We start from the raw sequence: 16,679 nt of genomic DNA, 5'->3' as shown, positions 1-16,679 counted from the left end.
TTAAAAACTAGTGTAAATAAGTAATAATGGTTTGTTTGGGGATTTGAAATGAAAATAAGGTGATAAGTTTTGGCTCCTCCGTCTTATTAATCAAAACCCTCTCATTGGTCATCGTCTTTTGAGCCGTTACTTAACACTCTCCTCTCTTTCACTTTCACCGCCACCGTCCGCCGTCAATCTCCGGCCACGTCACCATCGGTTCAGGTACGATTCACCGAACTTCATAACGTCGTTAACTTCTAATTGCACACGAGTATAACTTAGGTTTTGATATATTATTATTATTATTATTACTATTATTATTGAATGTGAGTTGCTATTTGCGTACCGGATCCGATTCGTGTTAGTTTATTTGTTAACATTGCGGATTATAATAACGTGAACTGTGAAGTTGTTTAGTTGGTGTTAGGGCATAATATTGGAGTTAGGAATTATAAGGTGTTGGACTGTTGGTAATGCGGTTGGAAATCACGAGTCGGTGAATGTGGAAGGACTTAAGTTGACAAGTCGGTCAAGTAGATTATTTATTTCTGGTATCAAACTTCATACATTCATTAGATTGTAACGCGAGATTTTGGTATCATTGAATGTGATTTGCTATTTGTGGACCGGATCTGATTTGTGTTAGGTTTTGAGTCACATCGACTCATCGAGTTAGTTTATTTGTTAACATTGAAGATTGCAATGTGAACTGTGAAACAGTTCATGTGTTAGGGCATAATATTGGAGTAAGAATTTATAAGTTGTCGGTAATTGCGAACCATAATCACAATCCGGTGAGGTAGGTTTAGTTTGTAATTGTAATAGGATTAGTATGGTAATGTATTGGTAATCAAGTTAGGGTTGGAGGCTTTAGATGTGTGATCAATAGAGAATTATTTCTGGTATGAGTCACCGAGCTTCATACCTTCGTTAGATTGTAACGTCAAATCGCATTCGAGTATCATAGATTTGGGTATTATTGAATGTGAAGTTGCCATTTGTGAACTGGATTCGATTTGTGATAGGTTTTGAATCGCATCGAGTAGTTTATTTGTTAACCTTGGAGATAGGTGTGCAAATTGTGAAGTTGTTCATGTGTTCTTTGTGTTAAAGCATAATATTGGAGTTAGAATTCATAAGTTAAGATTATGTGTAACACTTGGTAATAAGAATCAGTATGCATCATATGTTCACGCCTACATTATTATGAAGAATATATTGTGTTAATTAGTATTGACCTATTGGAAGGAGTTTGATGATAGTGTGATGCTGGTTTTGTGAGTGAAAGTGAGTAACAAATGAAAGAAAATAGGAAATACTTTAAAACTAGATAAACATCTTTGACATGATCGATATTATTACTTTGTGTTTGCGATTTGTGAAATAAATTTGGTTACAAATCCATAGGTGATAGGTCCATCGTTACCTATGAGTATGTATTGCCATGTTTCTAAGATCACCTGTGACCAACATAACCAAAATACATAAATTGTGAAGATCTCAAATGACCTTTATATCTTACTGGTGACTTTTATAGGAAAAGATCTTTCATGATAAACGTTTTTGTAAACGAATTATTCTCTTTTACAATGCGAGTCACATGCGTTAGCTAGCTTTTGTTGTTGCTTATATCTTTCATTATTCTATCTTCCTTTGTGATTTTCTCCATGTTCACCTTTACATTGTGTATTATTTAGTATCTATGCTTAAAAGGCTAACTATGTTTGTTTGTTAATGACTTGACTGGATCTCAAAATGCCATGTCATCCTCATTTTGGCATTATGCTTGTGCCATAGTGTTCAAAGTTTGAATTACTTGTCTCTCTTTTGGAAGGAGTTTAATGGTAAGGTGATGCTGGTTTTGAAGTTTGAAGTGAAAGTGAGTTAACATGAAAGAAAGTAGGAAATACTCTAAAAAGTATTGCCGTGTTGGTTGTTTAAAGTTTTATTACAATATTACCCTTATGGTTTTATGTTTGTTATTTCTGAAAAAATTTTGGTTATAATTCCATAGGTTCACTATCACCTATGAGTATATAGTGCAATATTACTAAATTAGGATGTCCCTTCCACTAAATGCATTAAATTAACCCTAGTGATTTAACCAGAAGTTGTTTGTCTGATAACTGATTGTGATATCTGCCACAAACATTGTTGAACTACCGATTTCTTTAAGTTTACAACAGAATTCATCAATCATGATATCCATTACTTATGCATTTGAGCTGTAACACCGCATAAAATGTTCAAAGTGGCTGTGTGGCACTACTGCTTTTGTTGTATATTGGTTCAGGAATCGTCTGGAATATCAGCCAACTTATGGATAATGATCATTTGAAATCTATGAAAAAGGAAGGAGTTGAGGTATTTCTCTTTCATTGGCGATTGCTCATGCTTTCTTAATGTTATGACGACTGTTACGTCTTAGTTCTTATGCCTAATATTGTTTAAAGCAGGAATTGAAATATTATCTTTATAAATGGTAGTTTAAATACGTAAATAGACATAATAGCAGTGCATTGCAGTGCAGTTTCAAGCCTAGTTTTATTAAAATTTAAACCTATCTTTTTTTATTTAGTATTTACTTCTTAGTATGACTTCTCGTTATTGATGCCTTTTTTTGTTTCTTTATGCAATTATACTTTTAGAAGTTTATGATCAAGTCATCAAGACACATTTCTATATTTGGTTGTTATTACCTTGTACACGTGAATGGTGAATGCAGCAATGCACTAGTTTTGAAGAAACATATTTGTCATATTTTTTGAAATAGTATAATCTTTGTAATCAAATTCAACACATATGTTATTCTGCTTTTATTAACTCCAGGAATGTAAATGCAGGCTCGAGATGCTGAAGTGATTAAATCTTCTAACCAAAGGTCAACACGGTTGCAAAGCAAGAAAGGTTTATCATCATGTTCAAAATATTCTCACCACAGAAATTCCAAACATACAATGAAATCTTCAAAAGAAAGCGTATATAAAGATACTTCAAGTTCTGGAAGCAAGACTGAAGAAGAAAAAAAGCACCAAGATTCAGCAAATACTGCATCCATGAAATCTTCTACAGTATCTCCATCTTTTGAATATCATGTGCGAGTCAAAGACGGGACCAGTATTGTTGTTGATTTGAATATGAAACGATCTGATTGGCTGAAACGTATGGAGAAACAAATTTGTATATGCAAAAATCATAACCTTACAGTTGGTTCAACTGACAAAACTTCTGGTTCAGATGCCAGCATGAATTCTTGTTTACAAAATAAATTTTCACTTCAATCATTGAGTAGAGAAATTGGGAAAACTCTTCCTTTGGTGGTAGAAAAGGAAGTAATTACGGTAAGTGGTTCTGAGCAGTGTTGGTCAAAGGTTGACCAGAACTCGGAACATGTAGTTAAAAGTTTTGAAAATTCTGAGGAAGCTCCGTTGTCAGATTTGTCGAGTCTACAAAAAGGTTCATTATGTTCAAGAACTGGAAATATATGTAATGAAAGTTTGTTAAATAGCACTACTGAGGTTAATCAAGAAGCTGGCGGTAACCATAGTCAGTCAACTGTTGTAAATGAGGTATGTTGACTTTGTTAAAGGTTACTGTTCTTGCCTTATGTTGCCATTCTTGGTAACCACATAATTGCTTACAATATACACACATCCAAAATTCCACATTCCCCCTTTTAACATCACCGCTGTTTACATTTGCAGGAAAGAATCAAGTCTGCAGAAGGAATGGGAGTTTCAGGGTAACATTCTTGTCATAATAATCTTTGTTATTAATATGTGTGTCTGTATGGACAGTTGGACACACACACACACACACGTTCTTTTCAGAACCATAGTATACGATAACCGCATAATGTACATAATGCTTAAACAAAAAAAGCAAACCGAGAAACAAATGTTTATTTATCTACCGCCTCTCTTTCTTTGATTTTATCTCCTCTCCTGAATTTTTTTTTAAATTGTAAAATTGTGCACATGCCACATATGCATATTGATAAAAGACTATCAGTATTATATTTTTCAAAAATGAATCTTTAGAATATTGAAATCTACATGCATGATTGCATTCCAGTCAATTTATGTAATAAACACTACAAAATTTAATGCGGTTCTTGCAGTTACTAACATTTTATTGGTTCTCCTAAGTGTGTGTCTAAAAAGTGTGAGAAGAATTCTCAGTCTTTGATCAAAACAAATCAATGGTTGAGATGACTTGAAGATGATGTGGGTGCTTTAAAAGGAGATGAAGGGGCAAAATGGGAAAAGCCCATCATTGTTGACCTTTTAGCAACTTTCTCTTAAAAAAAAGATGTTAATAACTTTTTTATGCAGCTATATATATGTTTTAAAAATGACACCATAAAATCAAGCATTTTTTTAATCTTTAATTTGAGTATAGTATTGCTATATATATAAAAGATAAAACACGGAGTCCGGATTTTTACAACAGGGCGTCCAGATTTCAAACTAAGAAATATAAAAAAGTTGGAGGTCTGCCCCCCTCGTCCTCCGTATACGTGGGACCGAGATGCTTGTTAGACACTCAAGGCTTTTTAGCATATCTCGCCCCTATATATATATATATATATGGATTTGGTAATTATGTTATATATGTAAATTACAGAAGTGAAGAGAATACATTTGCTAAATCAGCATCTGATGACGGGGCTAAGAGAAAGAAACGTTACCACAATAGTGATCCGGTTCATGGTCAATCTCATGAACGAATTTTAAGAAGCACACCGGTTTTTGGTGGGAAAATTATTGAACGTGATGGAGTTAAGATTCGGTGTTCCTCACGTTTGCAATCTAAGGTTCTCTCTCTACTTTCTTGATAATCTCACTAGCTTCTTCATCATGAAATCTATTACCGACTTTACCTGTAAATTGCTCACATATGAAAAAAATGCTTATGTGAAAAAATTTTATTCACAAACTTTAAAAAAATTGGTCATTTTTTGAAAATTTGTATTTGAAATTAATTATTTGCATTACACTAATTACATTATATTTGTATATGTTTTTAGCTAATTAATTTTTATCTTTTGTTTTTCTCTCAGTGAAGAAGTAACTACAAGATACATTTACAAGTAATGACTTTTACATATATTGACTTATGCTCCAGAATTAGGCTTGATGATTATGATAGGTATAAAGTATAAACAGTAATTTATTCATCAATTGCTGAATTAAATATTTGATTTCATATTTCTTTTTTTTCACTTGTTATTTATATTTTTTTGTACTTCATGTCAGCTTTTTGAATCTTGATATTTGTTTACTTTTTGTTTGTGTGCAGGCTGTTAGATTATTTACTGGAGGGAATTATTCAATACAAACTGGTTTAACTTTTTTGATTAAGTTTCTTTTTTACAGCAATAATTGAATGTTTTCATCACTTTCCTGGTTGGTTGGTTGGTAGGAGTAGGAGGATAAACTTAACACAGATGATCATTATGAGAACTACATTCGTTCGTATTCTCGTGTCGGTGTCTGATTCCAATTTAGATTTTTTTCGACTTTGATTCAATTTTCTTGAACATTTTGTTTTGGAAACAAATCATACATGTTTTGTAATTAGGGAAACAAGCATTGTTGGCTAAATGTATATAAACTTTTATTATAGTTGTATAGTAATGTGACACGATATAGGGTTATGATTTTAGGGCAAATTGTATTGAAATGTAACACAAATTGTGGTTATATGTTACGAATTTTCAAGCTTGTATCATTTAATGATTGGAAACAAACAAAATAAAAGAATGTCGGTTTAGTAGAATATCAGTTATAGTAGAGCGATTAATAAGGTTTGTGGGGTGGGATGAAGGCAAAAATACAGGTAAGAGAGTCAACAATGACAACTTACTGAACTAGAAAACAGTTTTTACTAAATAGTGTACTTATTTTGGTTTAACCGCCTAAAGTTTTGCTCAACCCTAATCATCAAATTTAGAAACCGAATCGAACCAAACCAAACCAAACCGAATATAGCGGGTCAACTCTTTAGGTTTTGTCAAGATAGTTTTCTACAACTCTTAACCAAGAATAGTATATGCTATATGTTTAAATTTTCTTGCTCGAAGCTAGTGATCCCGCCCTTGCATTATGCCTTGTTCTTTTCGTCGTTTTATAAAATATTGCCCAAACTCGTTGATTAATTTGTATGACCATCGGGGGAGTTTTTTTTACCTATGTCGTTTATTCCAATATATTTATATATATATATATATATATATATATATATATTCATGTTTAGGGTTAATTAGAATTGAGTTCAATGAAAACTTTAACCTATTATTAAGACAGCAAAACTGCATTATAAGCAAGGAATGTCATATACAGTTTTAGTCCCAGTGTTAATTTCCATTAATACCCATGTGACCTAATTAATAACCTAAAGTAACACTTAACACCATTAAAGTCAATTAATTTCTACTGGGTCCTAGTCAAATTTAGTTGATAATGAGATCACTACCTATGAAACATAACTTGTATCTAAAAGCATAGATTTAGTAACAAGTAAACTGATTTTGTTGATTTATATAGTTTTCGAGTTTCAACAATGTTTATGGACTGACTACTCTATTTGTTTACTAGATGGATCGGTCTATACAATGGATAGTTATAATTTATAACCAAATTTCGAAAAAAGATATAAAAGTTAAAAAAGAATATAAGTCTTTGAAGAAAGTTTATAACTTCAAACGCTAGTCACTCAACTATATTGGATTGTTATATCATATAATTTTATTGGTATACCATCATAATTGTGTAGTTATATGATTATAACTGTGCGATTAACAATGTTGGAAGCCAAATAGAACCTACACCGTACACGTGACACATTATCATCACTTCACACACTTGGAAGGTAAAACCTGGCCAATGTATACAATAAGTAAAGCACTGTGACTTTTATAACATAAAACCAATAATAGTTGATTACTTGTGTTCAATATTTAGCTGACGCGTTTAAATAGTCTCTTTATTAACTAACCGACATTTGGACCAATGATATTAGGGTGTGTTAGGTCCTCCCTCCCTTTACAGATCGAGATTCACGTCCTAAAATAGACATGTTTGGTGGTTTTAAAAGCCGTTTAGTTGTTATAAAAAATAAAAATGATCTTTTTTTGTTACATACTTACAATAGATTAAACTGATTGTCGTAAATATATTTTTATATTATTCTATTAAGTGTCAACTATATCCATGTGACAAGAAGACAAAATCATGACATAAGTCAAACAATGTGTTCAAAGGTCAAACTTCCAATATGTTGACCTAAGTCAAACATTTTGGTTGTGCACAGCCTTTGTTTATTTCTAGTTTTTTACTCAAAGCAACCGGAAATTTCGAATTTTTTAATATTATAAAATAATGTTATTGTTATATGTATATCATACAATTAAATGATTGATAGTATATAAAATATTGTTACTACTATTGTCTATCTATTATAAAAAATTATTAATAAACTTAACCATAAAATGTTATGCATAATAATCTTTATATAGAAAGAGTTGGACCTTTATATAAGTTTTTTATAAAAACATTTAACCGTAACATCATCAACTTAACAAATACACGTGTCATTTCATGATCCAATAATTGAAATTTCCGACATTAAATTAGATTTTAACGTTAAATAACGATAAAAAATGTTTGGTGAATGGGGCGGGGCATACAAAGGAGTTAATTAATCAAGGATTGTATAAAAATTATAAAATAAAATACTTGTAATTAGCAAAAAGAGACACAAAAATAATAAATAATAAATATTGTTGATAGTAATGCTTCGATTATGTTTTGTCAATTCAACAAATAATATTTTTTTTCTTCTTTTATTAATTTTAAAATATTTTATAAATATGTCAAAATCTCACGATACTTAAAGTACTGTTCCATCGATTTATTAATCCACGTGACACAAGAAATCATGACGTAATAAAATAATTATTTTGCTATATTTAAGTAAAGAAAATGACATATGTTTGAAATTTGTATATAATGCTAAAATCAATAATATAATTAGAGATTACACAAAGATTTTACGATAATTGTATATAGTTTTCTTAAATTAAATAATAAAGTTAAATAATTCCAAGAGTGGCATCCTTGATCTTTTATTCGTTTTAACGGTAAACTTTTATAAACAAACAACGAAAAAAAAATTAAACGCTAAGTTAAAGCATTTATTTTTTGTATGTTTTTAGCATTGTTTGTATCTAACCATTATACATGCTTGTTTCGGTTTTCATAGGTTTGTATTCGTAATTACTCGGTCTAGGTTTAATAAATGTTACTAAAACAAGTAACATACTTTAGTAATGATAAAGACGGAGATTACACCCTAGATCTACAATGATTTTTCTTAGTTGAACCAATGTTTTGTAAAATATTTTACGTATACTGGACCTTAATCCCGACAAGATTTAACCTATTATCTATATAATAGTGTTGTTTAGTTCTCATATGTTTATTTTTCATTCATGATACTAAATTAAACACACTAATAAGGTGTATCACTTTATTTTAATCACTATTATCTTAATTTTTATGACCTGATATTAAAACACCATCAAATTAAACAATAATAGAAATTACATGATGGTTTTCTAAAACTGATCCACTACCGAAAGAACTTTACCTTTTTCATGACCTTAGACGACAAATATATTGGAAGTGACAGGTTATTAAAAAAGTTGAAAGAGTTAACTGAAAGTATCGTAGGAAATTTATTCGGTATGTTGTTTTAATTGGTAGGAAATCGAGTTAAATAAGAAAACTTCGTGTCTAACCTAGGATAAAAATTCTTGTTTTCTAAGTTAGAGTTTTAGTTAAATAGATGGTTAACATCTATGTAATTTGTGAGTCAAGAATGATAATAAAGCCGAGAAAAAATCGAGTTTAATTGAGATCAAATTTCATGTCATGTTTTTTTTCCTCTTTTGGGTCAGATTTCCAACTAAGTTAAACCTATCAATATCCAACTTGTTTTATATATAAAGTTTATATATTAAGTTATAAAAGGTAAATTTCCCATACCACCATAAGACACAATTTAATATTTTGATTTGTATTTCAAAAACATTAATTACACCTAATTAAAACCTTACCTTATTCCATTCACCAGTCAAAGATAAAAATTAATCAAATTAATGACTAAAATGGAACAACAAGTTTAAAACTTAAAATACTAATTAGTCCTTAATAAACTGAAAATATTTGAGTGGTGGTGGTGGGGTAGGGGAGGGGGGTATATAGTAAAAAAAAATATAAATTACAAGGACCAAAGTAGTAGACATGTGTGCAGAAATCCAGGCATGAAAAGATCAATATTGCATTAACTCCAACATTTAATGCAGTCACCTACACACCCTCTTTCTTTTGAACTAAAACATTTGATGATCTCTTAACACCTTTACAACATTCAATTCCATCTCTACTACCATCTCTACATTCATCTGTAAGTTCATCCTCTCCTTTTTCATTTTTTTTTAAATTAAAAAAAATTATTTTTTTTATTTTAATTTTTTTTTCTGCTAGATTCCATATGGGTTTTGCATGATTTCATCTGGGTAGTGATTATCTTGGATTTGTTTTGAGATATAAAGGAGTTAAATAGCTTTCTTTGACTTTTTGTTAGTCAATGGAACAAGTGTTTTCAGTGGATCTTTATGAACTGTGAAGTGGGAATTGACAACTGATGTTATAATAAGGATTTTAACACCTCTACAACATTCAATTCCATCTCTACATTCATCTGTAAGTTCATCCTCTCTTTTTTCATTTCTTTAAAAAAAAAACTTTTTTTTTAATTAAATTTTTTTTGCTAGATTCCAAATGGGTTTTGCATGATTTCATCTGGGTAGTGATTATCTTGGATTAGTTTTGAGGTATAATGGAGTTATATAGCTTTGTTTGACTTTTTGTTAGTCAATGGAACAAGTGTTTTTAGTGGATGTTTATCAACTGTGAAGTGGGAATTGAACAAGTGTTATAATGAGGATTTTAAGGTTTATGATGGAGGAAATGACAGAAATGACCCTACTGTTAATGTTTATTATAGTTGCATCAGATTTAAATGGTTTAGTCATAGGCCTTGGTTCAATGTCATCAATTGCTATATCTTATGGTGAATATGGTAATGCATTTTGTAGTTTAAAATCAGATGGGTCTCATCTTGTGACATGTTTCGGTACGAATTCGGCTATTATCCGTTCGACCCCTTCTTTGACGCAGTTCGTGGGGTTAACCGCGGGCAACGGGTTTGTTTGTGGGCTTTTGATGAATAATAGCCAGCCCTTTTGTTGGGGGACTAGCGGTTTTATAGCCATGGGTGTGCCAACACCCATGGCTAGTTACGCTGAGTTCATTGAACTCAGCGCTGGGGACCACCATCTGTGTGGTCTCAGGAAAGCATTAATGGGAAGGCAAAGAGACATTTCGCTTGTCGATTGTTGGGGTTATAACATGACTAAAAGTCACGTTTTCGACGGTCAAATCCAGTCGGTTTCCGCCGGGTCGGAATTTAACTGCGGGTTGTTTTCGCAAAACCGAAGCACGTTTTGTTGGGGGGACGAGACGAGTAGCGGCGTGATTACGAAATCCCCGAGAAATGTTAAGTTTAGGAAAATATCCGCGGGGGGGGTACCATGTTTGTGGGATAATCGAAGGCGTTGACTCGAATGTTTTGTGTTGGGGTGCGAGTTGGGAGTCGCAAGAGGAACTCGCAATGGCATTGGCTCGACAGGGCCAAGTCAACGTTGACTTGGCCCCGCTCGATCCAATGCTTTCGGTAGTCGGAGGGCGGTTTCATGCGTGTGGCATCAAAAGCTCCACGCACGAAGTCGTATGTTGGGGCTTTCGGGTCGATACCTCAACCCAACCGCCAAAAGGCGTTCGCCTATACGAAATCGCCTCGGGTGACTACTTTTCGTGTGGTGTGAGGGCCGATAAGTCGCTTACACGGGTTTGTTGGGGAGCCGGTTTTCCAACCGAATTACCGATACCGGTCCCGCCAGGCGCGTGTCAGTCAAACGCGTGTGATAACGGGTTCTACGAGTACACCAACGGGACCGCGCTATGCAAGTTTACAAGTTCACGGGTCTGTTTACCGTGCAGCAACGACTGCCCGCCTCAAATGTACCGAAAAACCGAATGCACGAAGTATGCAGACCGCGTTTGTGAGTACAACTGCTTAAACTGCACCTCGGTCGAGTGTTCATCAAACTGTACATACACCGATAAGAAAACCGAAAGATTTTGGTCGTTACAGATGCCCATGATCGTGGGCGAGATAGTTTTCGGGGTGTTGTTAGTTATTGTAGTAACGTTAACCGCTGTTTTCTACGTTCGGTACAAGTTAAGAAACTGTAAATGCTCAACGAAAAACGTTAAGTTCATGAAGAACAATGGGTTCCCAAAAGACGGAGGTAAGATTCAACCGGATTTGGATGAGTTAAAGATCCGAAGAGCGAAAGTTTTCAGTTATAGCGAGCTTGAAACCGCGACGAACGGGTTTACTGAAGAGTCACAAGTTGGTAAAGGTAGTTTTTCATGTGTTTTTAAAGGAGTGTTAAAAGATGGAGTGGTTGTTGCGGTTAAACGAGCGTTGCTTTCGCCCGATATGAAGAAGCATTCGATGGAGTTTCATAACGAGCTCGATTTGTTATCGAGATTAAACCACGCGCATTTGCTTAATTTGTTGGGGTATTGTGAGGAAGGCGAACAACGGTTATTGGTTTACGAGTTTATGGCTAATGGTTCATTGCATCAGCATCTTCACGGACAGCTGAACGCGTTAAAAGCGCAGTTGGATTGGGTTAAACGCGTGACTATTGCGGTGCAGGCTGCGAGAGGTATTGAATACTTGCATGGGTATGCATGTCCACCGGTTATCCATCGGGATATTAAGTCGTCGAATATATTAATCGACGAAGAGCATAACGCGCGCGTGGCGGATTTCGGGTTGTCGTTGTTGGGACCGGCAAATAGTAGCTCGCCTTTGGCGGAGTTACCGGCCGGGACGTTAGGGTATTTGGATCCTGAATATTATAGACTTCACTATCTTACGACGAAATCCGATATTTATAGCTTTGGAGTTTTGCTACTCGAGATTTTAAGTGGTCGAAAAGCGATAGATATGCAGTTTGAAGAAGGAAATATAGTCGAATGGGCGGTCCCGTTAATAAAAGCGGGTGAAATACACGCTATTCTCGATCCGGTCCTACCGCCTCCGTCAGATACGGAGGCGTTGAAACGGATCGCGAATGTAGCGTGTAAATGTGTGAGAATGCGGGGTAAAGAGCGCCCGTCGATGGATAAGGTAACAACGGCGTTGGAACGGGCGTTGGCGGTGTTAATGGGGAGTCCGAGTAATGATCAACCGATATTACCAACCGAGGTGGTTTTAGGAAGCAGCCGAATGCATAAAAAGACGTCGCAAAGGTCGTCGAACCGGTCAGAGCTAGAAAACGATGTGGGTGCGGAGACTGAGGATCAACGGGCGGAGTTTAGAGCTCCGTCGTGGATCACGTTTCCTAGCGTGGCATCGTCGCAAAGGCGAAAATCGTCGGTTTCGGAGGCGGATGTTGTGGAACCACCAAAGGTTTTGGAGAGCAAAATAGTTGGTGATGGGTTAAGGAGATTGGAAGAAGAGATTGGACCAGCTTCACCACAAGAACATATGTTCTTGCAGCATAACTTTTGATTGTGTTAATTATTAATGGTTAATGGTGAATACTACTACAAATTCATTTGTGAAATTATGGGTTAATGAAGAATGATGTTTGTGAAAACTAAGATTTTTGTTAAATTTTATTGCATTTAATCTCAATCACAAGCAAATCTTGTTGAGAACTATTGCTAAGGGTTTTTTTAATGTGTTATAAACATATTAAGTTAGTCATTTTTTTGTTATTCTATTAACAAGTACTACGGTTGGAGTGTAAAAATAATGTGTTATGAGTGTGACTAGTTTTTGATCAAATTGTAGTTATTTGTAACCATTAATATAACAATGACAATCATGGTAACATAATAATAAGCTGTAGAAAAAATCAAATACAAAATGAAAACAGTTGATCATACTTTTCATGGTAAGATGTTATCAGTCAAAAATTATCAAAAGAGAAAAATGTATCAACTTTTACACTTTATTTTTTATAACGCACAATCGAACATGGTTCACATGAAACACAAAGTCTCTCATTTACGGCCTTACCACTCTACCACCAGTTCGTTGGTCCAATCAATGCTAATTGCTAAATTTGATGAACTTAGTAAAATAATATTTTTGTTAGTTTATATATTGCTTTATTTTATTTTATATCTATAATAAGGGGTTTTTCATTTTTGGAGCTCAGCGTTATGATATGTGATAAGGAGAATTAAATTCAGTTATGTTATGATGGTTCTCTTTGAATTTGTAATAACTGTGTCTAGTATTGGTAGTTTTGAACTTTTAACTATTTAAGGAATGATATATATATAGTATAAGTGTATAACGCAAGGAGATGGACTGAATAAAACCTTTTTTTGTAAAAAAAGATGCTATTTTCTTGTAAATATTTTACAAATCAGTTACGTTTAAAAACTAAACTCTTGATTCATGTAAATATCGGTTACGTATTCTTGTAAATATTTTACAAATGATCAAACACGAAATCGAGTTAAAAATACAAAAGTTAAAAACACTTGATTTATGTAAATATCACTCTTCATTTAATGTTAAAAGGTGTTGAAATATAAGTTATAAAGCATTAAAGGATAAGTGGATTTAGAAAAATTGTATGTTTGTAAGTTTAAACTCATTGTTTCGTTTAAAACCGACAGCGAGCCGACTTTTAAAGACTAAAATGCTTCAAAAATGTAAAATGGATATTCTTCCACAAGTGATTTCCGAATTACTTTATTATAACTTTATAAACCATTTTCAATATTTACAACACCCTTGTTAAAGAAATAATTTTTAAACACGAGTTACAGTAGAACCAGCATAAACCGAACAAGCGTTTTGAAAAATACAAAACTATGAAGTTATTGATTTCTAACTGTAAGTATAAGTTAACAAAATAATAATTTGAGTGTTCACATATTTTGCAAAAACCAACACCAAAAGCTAACTTCCATATATTTGAGTGTTTAAGCATGCCACATGGACCATACATGCAACCTATTTTTTTCTTCTATATATTTTTAGTTTTTATAACACTTTTTTCCTCTTTATATGCATGTGCATTATTAATTTCCCTAAATAACTCTTTCCAACTAATCTCGTTCCCTTTGTATTTATGTGCATGTGACAGAAAATAATGGCGGTCCCAAAACTTAATTGCGAAAAAAAAAACACAATCCATATGATCATATCTTGTATTGCACCATTAACGTTGTATACGGATCATCTGACTTTCGCATTTGGTTCCAGATTTCTAAACTGTGATGTCATTGCTTCTGATTAAAACTTGGCCAGGGATTCTCGGCTTACTTCCTTTTCCCTCTTAAGCTCGAGATGACGAATCTGTATATATTAAAAACTCGTTTTCAGACTTTTCTCCTTTTCTTTTGTTTTTGCTTGTGTTAGTAATTAACTAATTATAAAGATAAATGTACAATTAGCAAATTATTTAGTACTACAAAAAACCTAACGTATTTTCTTGATTTAAACTAAAAAGTTCATTCACCTATATTCTAATTTATTAAATTATCAACTTATTATGGTATTAACCCTTAACCATTAGCCAACTTCAAGAAAAGAGTTTACTGAAGGGTATTTTAGACATTAATTTGCATTATTGAAGCTTAACAGAAATTACCTTGACAGATCCTTTTTGGGAAACATTGGTGTCAGAAATGATAATAAGACATTTAATGTCATGCTCGTTGGCATACTCGTATTGCTCCGTAAGGCTCGGATCCAAACTTGGAACAAACTCAGCCTGATAGAAACACAATCATTCAAATGTTAAATAATTAATGATCTTAATAAAGAGAAACTGACATTAAACATTTAAACCAAACCGCCCATTTTGCCACCTCTAATAAATTGTACTACAAACCTTAATATCGTCTTCCCATAATTCGGCAACTAACTCCATACGTTTTTCCAGTAAACCCCCACCCCCTCTTGAACAAACGAGAACACTTCTGCCAGAATCATTTCTGCATTAAAATGTACAACGGTAATTATATATATATATATATGTATGTATATATATATATATAAGACAATCATGATGAGTGATGAAGCTGCAGGTTTGTGAAATCAATAAACGCACCTAAAGGGTCTGTTAATATCGACAGAAGAATGCTGAATAATGGTTTCCAAAGCAAGACTGGTCCCCACTGCTCCTGGAGGATTTGATTTCTAAAAGAATCAAAGCAAGACTTTCAGTCAATATTTAAAACAAACTTTATAATTATAGTGATAGCCAGAAATTAAAAAATAGTATGTAATAAATCAAAACCTACATATTCAGATTGCCACATACGGTGAAGGAGATAATCATAGCGACCACCAACAGCAAGCAAAGTCCCGTCTGAGAGTGAACCGAGACTATTATCCTTCCTCAAATAAATCTATTTCAAAAGCATAAAGAAGTGCACTAGTATAAGTATTTATAAATAAGTCTGGAATGAAAAAATATAAAAAAAACACATATTAACCTGGAAAAATGAGTTCCGGTGATAACTCTCAGTGGGAGGCATAAGCGGATCGATGTAAGCATTTGTATCAATTTTCCATATCCGCAAATAATTGAAAAGCTGAGAAAGTTCATCAAGTGCCTTTCGTGTAAGTGTATCTGCATGTTTTTGTCCTAAATATTATTTACAACTTAAAGCATGTTTTTGTCCTAAATAACATATAACAACTTATGTTGTCCTTTCAAATGACATGTGTTTGTTCGAAAATTTCAATATTTCCACCCGTGTCGTACACGGGTTAATAACCTAGTTAAACTATATAATTCAACTAAATAAAAAATTTGCCTCGAAATACAAACTTCTACAACACATTTTCTTAACTGTCCACAATTTTCTATATACCATATCGTCTTCTTGTTTGTGTTTATTACTTTTCGTATTCTACGTACTTAATATCTGTAATCATGTTCGATGTGTAAATTAACCGAGCCGCTCACAAACTATTCGATTTGGATAGATGAAAAGCTCGAAACATGCTGAGGTTTTTTCATGCTCGAGCCGAGCCCAAGCTTCAACTAAAGCTCATTTAGTTATCAAGTATGAGCTCGAGCCTTGTATGAGAATCTCGTTGAGCCTTAACGAGCATTATGTATTTTCAACTATAGCCTCTTTTGGACTTCTATGAATTAACTTTATATTGCAGCGCGGTACTGCCCGAGGTTGAGCTCAAGCCGAGCTTAAGCCTTTTAAGGTTTTTCTCATTTTAGATATTCATAACTAAAACTTATATAAATTAATTTTAAAAGATAAGTTGGATTTTAATAATTCTACCATTTTTGCAGTTAGTCGATAATAATACCACCTCAAAAAATAGTTGTCATCGGTCACACATTTCACGCTAATTGTTTTCATTGGACCTCTGTTAACAATTTTTTGTCCGAAATCCAAACAAAATGTTTTAGGACTTTTGATTGAAAGTTTGAGAGTCCTCGATTAAAGCTCGTTTAGTTTTCAAGTTCGAGTTCAAGCCTTGTATGGGAAGCTCGT

At 33.3% G+C, this 16,679-nt stretch overlaps 3 protein-coding genes across 4 annotated transcripts; 2 read left to right on the top strand and 1 right to left on the bottom strand.

Moving 5' to 3' along the window:
* The first annotated feature begins 2,865 nt into the window (after nucleotides 1-2,865).
* Nucleotides 2,866-5,123, top strand: LOC143601281 (uncharacterized). 2 transcript variants are annotated; one of them, XM_077078734.1, is made up of 4 exons: nucleotides 2,867-3,551; nucleotides 3,687-3,724; nucleotides 4,609-4,798; nucleotides 5,045-5,123. In XM_077078734.1, exons 1-4 carry the CDS (start codon nucleotides 2,940-2,942, stop codon nucleotides 5,045-5,047), a joined length of 843 nt encoding a protein of 280 aa, XP_076934849.1. In that variant the 5' UTR covers nucleotides 2,867-2,939; the 3' UTR covers nucleotides 5,048-5,123. The 2 variants fall into 2 exon arrangements, with proteins under 2 accessions (XP_076934847.1, XP_076934849.1); XM_077078732.1 differs by lacking the exon at nucleotides 5,045-5,123 and having other exon boundaries at nucleotides 2,866-3,551; nucleotides 4,609-4,870.
* Nucleotides 5,124-9,430: 4,307 nt separating this feature from the next.
* LOC143601285 (serine/threonine-protein kinase-like protein ACR4) lies at nucleotides 9,431-12,752 on the top strand. The gene is given in 3 exon segments (XM_077078738.1): nucleotides 9,431-9,752; nucleotides 9,824-10,631; nucleotides 10,633-12,752. Coding segments are annotated over 2 exon segments (2,709 nt in total). The 5' UTR covers nucleotides 9,431-9,752; nucleotides 9,824-9,989; the 3' UTR covers nucleotides 12,700-12,752.
* Nucleotides 12,753-14,177: 1,425 nt separating this feature from the next.
* Nucleotides 14,178-15,790, bottom strand: LOC143601286 (eIF-2-alpha kinase GCN2-like; the record flags this gene model as incomplete). The annotated part of the gene is made up of 6 exons (XM_077078739.1): nucleotides 14,178-14,508; nucleotides 14,804-14,926; nucleotides 15,047-15,149; nucleotides 15,266-15,354; nucleotides 15,459-15,566; nucleotides 15,654-15,790. Coding segments are annotated over 6 exons (623 nt in total), but the record flags the coding sequence as incomplete, so codon positions are not given.
* Nucleotides 15,791-16,679: the final 889 nt, after the last annotated feature.

Source organism: Bidens hawaiensis, unplaced genomic scaffold (genome assembly GCF_021521415.1).
Source record: "Bidens hawaiensis isolate Kalapana, Puna unplaced genomic scaffold, B.hawaiensis_p1.1 tig00056001_1, whole genome shotgun sequence".
NCBI classification, from domain to species: Eukaryota; Viridiplantae; Streptophyta; class Magnoliopsida; order Asterales; family Asteraceae; genus Bidens; species Bidens hawaiensis.
This window is presented reverse-complemented; position numbering and strand designations above follow the sequence as displayed.

Coding starts and splice junctions, on each gene's coding strand:
- LOC143601281 (XM_077078732.1), top strand. CDS start 2,940: ATGAAATCTTCAAAAGAAAGCGTATATAAAGATACTTCAAGTTCTGGA. Junction 3,552..3,686: donor AGTCAACTGTTGTAAATGAG/GTATGTTGACTT, acceptor TTACATTTGCAG/GAAAGAATCAAGTCTGCAGA. Junction 3,725..4,608: donor GAAGGAATGGGAGTTTCAGG/GTAACATTCTTG, acceptor TGTAAATTACAG/AAGTGAAGAGAATACATTTG.